General features: G+C 30.0%; 1 protein-coding gene and 1 non-coding gene across 2 annotated transcripts in view; both read left to right on the top strand.

Moving 5' to 3' along the window:
- Window positions 1-6,523, top strand: part of LOC113386641 (GATA zinc finger domain-containing protein 14-like) — a 32,411-nt gene that overhangs the window by 2,117 nt on the left and 23,771 nt on the right. Inside the window, exon 2 of the mRNA XM_026624411.1 lies at window positions 5-161. Within this exon, the coding sequence (XP_026480196.1) occupies window positions 5-161 (157 nt within the window). The remainder of the gene's footprint in view (window positions 1-4; window positions 162-6,523) is intronic.
- Window positions 6,150-6,221, top strand: Trnaq-uug. The gene has a single exon. It is a non-coding gene; the product is annotated as a tRNA-Gln (tRNA).

The raw sequence follows: 6,523 nt of genomic DNA, 5'->3' as shown, positions 1-6,523 counted from the left end.
GGAGCAACATCAGCAACGCTTCAGCAGCAGCAGCAAAAGGAAATCAGCGGTGGAATTGCTAGCAGAATCCAGGGCAGCTTTCTACGTCAAATCGGATAAGCTGAGAGATCAGCCCGACCGATACATCACCGGCAGGGACGAGGATCGGACTTCTTCGCACTGTAAGTACATATAAGTAACACGTTTTATTGATTTTGGGAATTTCAGTGAATACTGATAAGAAGGATAACTTTATCATCCGTCTGGTTAGTTTTCTGCCTTCTGGCAGAGGTATTTATCATCGTTTTTTGTTCTTTTGATAATGCAGATAACTCAATAGTCAATATCGAATCGTGTGTGAAAAAATTTGGTTTGATGTTTTTCGGGCAATGTTTGATCGAATTTTTTGGGCTGCTGAGTCGATACTGAAGAAAATATTCTCACAGTCCTAAAAACAAAGAATACTAATTTTAGTTTTCACAGATAAAAAGTTACTTGTTAGTAGCAGAAGACTGAAGAAATAGCAAAAATTGTGAATTTACAACAATTTTTTAAAATTTAAGGGAGGCTGGGAACAGCTATGACACTTTTTGTTTGCTGGGAGAAAAGTAAATTAAATAGTAATTTGAACATTTGTCTACGTGAAAATACTTAAAATCTGTCCTTAAATACGATTAGTCATAAAATTATATTGTACAGGAAAATGGCGAGTGTGTACACTTGGTAGTGTGTTCGATTCACACGACATGGATCTTCGGATCAAATCCTGTCATTGAATTATAATATAGCGGAAAAATGTATTTAATTTGAAATCAAATAAAAATTGTATTTGTTAAGTAGAATTTGAATAAAAATTAAGAAAAATAGGAATAACAGAATTCTAATAGCTGAATTGTATTAGGAGTAAGAAGAGAAATATTGGAACTTGCTGAAATTAAAGGAAGAATGGAGAAAAAAAATGGATTGAAGCTAGAAGTTAAATAGAATTAGAAATTTGAAAAAGAGCAAGAATTGAAGAAAATGAGAAAAAGAAAAATTAAGAAGAATATAAAATAGGATACGTATATAGATAGAAAATGATATAAAAATTAGAATGTAAATAAATAAAAATGTTGTAGGTGGCTAAATTCTCAGAGTAAGCGAGGCCAAACAAAATAAAAAAAAAAAAATAGCGAGTATCACAACCGTGAGCACCCCCAGGGTGGTGGTGACAGGTATAAACATGGGTTTAATGAAAAATAATTTCTATAATCAGCAAAATTCTTTTTGAAATCTTTTTTGCATTGAATTTTTCTTTTCCTTTCTCTTTCGTATTTTGTCTTATTCTTAGACAAATCTGAATCTTTTTTATCTGTTTAATTTTCATCTGAAAAGAACAAGAAGTACATGCCACAACCGTACCCACAAAATTTGTCACAATCGTCCCCGACGCACATTTTTGAAAACAAATCGTGGTTATGACTAACCTAAATTACCTACGCAAAAACTAATGGCTGGTTTTAAACTCCTAATGTTCGACTTACAGCAAAATTACAAACAAAATGGTCTGTCTGTGTACAAGTAACAGTTTATTATCAAAAGAAATTAGACAAAAAACATAATTTTGACTCTTTAAATGCAATGCGATCTACAGGGCGCAAACTGAATGCAATGATGGAAACTTGTTCAAACAAACATATTGCATCTTTCTTCACTTGGATCCTATCATAACATCAGTATAGTTTAGCTGTTATGACGATTTTGATTCTACGGTACTCTGGCACAACCGTACCCGACTAATATTATTATTTATTATTGTCTTAAAGTGTATTTAATTGTGCTGAAAATTTATCTTCAATTAAATTAATTTGTGCTAAGCATGCTGCTGAACACGACTTACCAAAGTTTCACTAACTAAAAAATTGAATATTCTAATCAATACTTTGCTAATTAATACATCAGCTGGAAGTTTAGAAGGATTAGTACCATCAAAACGATTTGTTATGCATATGTCGTAATTTTGTTTTATTTTATACAATTAAATTAATTCATCATTAAAATCAGTTCCGTGTCCGTCGCCAATAGCTTATTGATAGATTACATAACAGCTTTATCCAAAGGCGGTTTTGTAGCCACGGGAGCGGTTTAAGATTAATACAATTTGCAAAACAAATTTATCACATAAATTATATAATTAACGATATACGGTAGGTATAATCTGAAATAAATTCAATTTAATTTACTTATACTTTATTGATTAATCTGCACAAAGAGGTTTTTCAAAGTTCTTTTGAAATGTGAATTATCATTTTATTAACTTCCCGTAGAGTAAGTTAAACTAATCGCAAAAAAAATCGAAAATGAAAGTTTTTATATATCTTTATGTTTCAGAGTTTTCTGAACATTTTGGCATACCTTGGAAAAAATGGATGTATGTGTGTGTGTGCGTGTATATGTGTGTGTGCGCCAATACAAATTTTCGTCGATGATTTCGGGAACACGGTTCAACCGATTTCATTTATTCAAAAAACAATCGATTGCAATCGATTTTAATAATTCAAAAAGCATTTTACTTGTAGATCAAATTTTCATGAAGGTAGGTTTAGCGGCTTCGGAGATCTAGTAGAAAAAGGTCATAAATGATCATTAGACATATGCACATCAAATCATCAGATATTTTATAGAGATTTTAACAATAAGTATAAATTTCGTTTACATTTCTTTGGGTTCCGTACCAATGCTTATCAGTTAGACGGCTACGCGGCGCTTACGCGCTTCGATATTTCGTCTCTATGCAGTTAAAGCAGTACGATTGCTTTGAAAAAAAGTTCAGAATTTCCAAAATATTCCAAAATAAAGAAAACATTTTTTTAAAAAGTCTTTTTTTCCAAAATATTAAATTTTTGTCAAAATTTCATAGTTTCTCAAAAATCTATTTTTTTTTCAAAAATGTTGATCTTTAAAAAAAATGTTAGTACGGGAAGTTCCAGCAATTTACCTTAAGGCACGATACCATGCATCGCTAGTTTAGCTTGTGGCAGGGCTATATAAAACTACCACTAGTGGCTTTTTTCATTATGATAGTAAGTAAAGAAATATTCTTCTTTCCTCCTGCTCTGGGTATATTGTAGTAGCAAGCACTATAATATTTAATTAACATGTTAAATACTTTACTTTAAATTAATAAATTTAGTTACAATTTATAATATTGGGTCTACCATCTAACGTTTTTTACTGCATGCATGCAGTTTGGCCATGGCAGCAATTTGAATGAAATTATTTTTCATTATTAACCTTAAGGATTGTTTTTCCAAATAAAAAAAGTTATTTGAGATGATATTTGGTAGTGTTTTTATAGCATTTTTCAACTTCCCGTAGAGTAAGTATATTTCGGTTCCAGAGGTTTCTGAACATTTTGGCACCTTAGAGAAAATTGATATATGTGTGTGTGTGTTTTTTTCATATAGCGAACGAAATGCATTTATTCTGTTTTTTTGTCTGGGTATGTCGGACTCATTACTGCTTGAGTTTAATACCTACTAAACCTTCCGATTTTTCCTTGCCTCCGGTTTTCACGAAAACTGCTGTTAGGCATTACTTCGCGGGGGGGGGGGGTATCTAGAATGTTTTAATTCTCGCACTGAAATTATACTTATCTTCTAAATAAGCGAAGTCTCATTCGCTCTTCTTTTTCCAAGAATCGCAGGTCTATTAGCACTTCGGTAGCAAATGTGTGTATGTGTGTGTGTGTGCAGATACAAATTTTTGTCGTCGATTTCGGAAACACGGATCAACCGATTTGAATAATAAAAAAACTGATTAGTTTTTGGCTAAGGCAGGCCCGACCGTTTCGAAGATAAGGGGCAAAAATGGTAATGCAGTTTTTGAGCTAATGGAGCGTTTGATTTAAATGAATCAAAAACATTTTATTTGTATTGATAAAATGAAGAATTGATTACATTTTCGGAAAGCAGGTCTGTCTAGAGGTTGCTGTAATCTAAAAAAGTGAAAAAAAAAACGCCATTCGGAGGTCAAAAATTAATATTAGACATATGCACATCAAATTATCAGATATTTTATAGAGATTTTAATATAATTTTAATTGTTATAAATTTAATTTTTATATGTTGTCTTTACGTAGTTAAAGCAGCGCGATTGCTTTAAAAAAAGCAGATCAAAATTTTCAAACGTTTTCAAAATATAAAAAACTATTTTTTTTAAAAAAGTCATTTCTTTCAAAAAATTCAAAATTCTCTGAAATCTAGTTTTTTCAAAGTTTTCAAAATATTTTAAAGCATTTTTACAAAAAATTTTGTTACGGGAAGTTCTAGCAATTTGCCTTAACTTGTTAACCGGGCAGGACGCATAAATTACTTGCGGATGAGACGTATATTTTTGATTGACCATTAAATGAATACTTTTTATTATTCTTCAAAAATATTAATAACCAATATATATTTTATAGTTTTTCATTCATTTGGTATTAATAAAATATAAACATGTGAAATTATAGAGACAACATACGCCTGGTTAACAGATTGAGGCACGATGCCATAAGCACTATGATATATCACTAGCTAAAAAAGTTACTTGGCGTTTTTTACTGCATTGCCAAACTTAACGTTTGGCTACTATTACTATTATACATCTAATATTTTTTTATTATTCTGCGTCAAAATTTCTTTTATTCTAATTATCCTCATTTTGTATTTTTATCGTCTGGGCTATTTATACATTCACAACACATGTGTGGTACCTATTATTGCACCTGTTGCGCAAATGTTTTAAAAGTTCTAACAAAACAAACTATTTTTGTATCATCATGTTTGCATGATGCAACTTGTTTCAATATGTTGATCTCTTAGATGACTTATATAGATTGTAGATCTATTACGAGATCTAGAGATCTTGGTTCTGGGTTTTCAATGATCTTGAAGAAGTCAAGGAAGTGTTTCAATCTTGATGAAGGTTCAAAACATTGTAAATTTTCAATGTGATTGTTTAATCTATTAGTTGTTATATTTTTAAAATTTCCAGTAAATTTTAAATTGAATAGTAACATTCAAATTAGCTGATGATTTTTAGGAATCTCTAAATTGATTGATAGATATCATTGATTCGTTTTACAGGTTTAATCGAAGTATGTATTAGATTTTTTATTTTGATTTTTGTTGCAATGGTTATGTGGAAATCTAATAACAATAATTGTTTTTCTAAAAACATCTGCAAACACTAAACAGTTTGTTCATTGGCATATATGGATATATTTATTTATTTTTTTAATTATTTAAAAAAATATCTTTTTGAAATTTTGAAATAAAAAAAACACTGTCAACACAAGGAAAATGTTTTCTGAATTGGATGATTCGTTCCTTTTATAATTGCTATTTTTTGCACTTTTTGCTCTTTGTCCCCGAAACGCCTGGAACTGCCTTTGCAAAAAAAAAATCAGCACGTTTTCCCGTCAATACGAACCAAATATTTTTTGAAACTTTCCAATCGGATTTCCGGCCCTCGCGAAAAACCGAGTTTCCATTTACTGCACTTTTTCTCCGTTACTCCGAAACAGCTATCCCTATCTTTGGCCAAAACTGATAAGCACGTCTCCCTATCAATAGGAATCGAATGTTTTTTTTTGGGAACTGGGAAAATCATTGAAATCGGTTGATCCGTGCTCCCGAAAACGTGGACGAAAAATTGTATCCACTCATACATGCACAGACAAATACATAGATCCATTTTGACTAAAGTATGCCAAAATATTCAGAGACCCTAACGTAAAGATATGCAAAAATTTGCATATTCGATTTTTGGACGATTACTATAACTTACCCTACGAAGAATTGAAAATGAAAAACATTTCAACATATTTTTATTATCATTGAATGTTTGAGCGAATCTAAATTGTTTCCGTAAACATTAAATTGATTTGCAATGCAAGTAACAAATATTGAAGAGAAACATATTTAATAAAATATAGAAATTATTAATGGCTTATGAAAAATAACAGAACAATATGAAAATACAGTTATTAAAATACAGTTATTAAAATACTTGAGCAAATTTTATTAAACAACTTGAATTGTTTATGTAAGAATTAATTTTATATTCCCAATATTATATGTCGCGTCGTATTCTTTTTTGATTCTATTAGATGTGAATGAACTCGCAAATAAGATGTCTCTTCAGGTGGTTCCATGGTGTAATGGTTAGCACTCTGGACTTTGAATCCAGCGATCCGAGTTCAAATCTCGGTGGAACCTGAATATTTTTTATTTTTATTTTTTACTTATTTTATTTATTTTTATATATTTCTCTTATTTTATTCAATTTTATTTGTTATTTAATACATTTTTAATAAGAAATAAAATTTTAATATTTTTTTAATAAATTTTATTTTCATTTTCACTGAAGACTAAAATATAAACACCAAAGTAAGTTGCTTATTACATTAACTTTTTTAAAAATTTTATTAAAGATTTTTTCAAATAATATTTGATACTTAATGTATTTTATATTCAATAGTACAACGATAAGCTTTGAAAAATTTAGTAGCTTTTAGTAT

Source organism: Ctenocephalides felis, unplaced genomic scaffold, assembly GCF_003426905.1.
Source record: "Ctenocephalides felis isolate EL2017-DRISC unplaced genomic scaffold, ASM342690v1 CF-g0.4_SCAFFOLD_00845, whole genome shotgun sequence".
In the NCBI taxonomy this organism is placed as follows: Eukaryota; Metazoa; Arthropoda; class Insecta; order Siphonaptera; family Pulicidae; genus Ctenocephalides; species Ctenocephalides felis.
The sequence above is the reverse complement of the archived record's forward strand: the minus strand, read 5'-3'. Positions and strand labels throughout refer to the sequence as shown.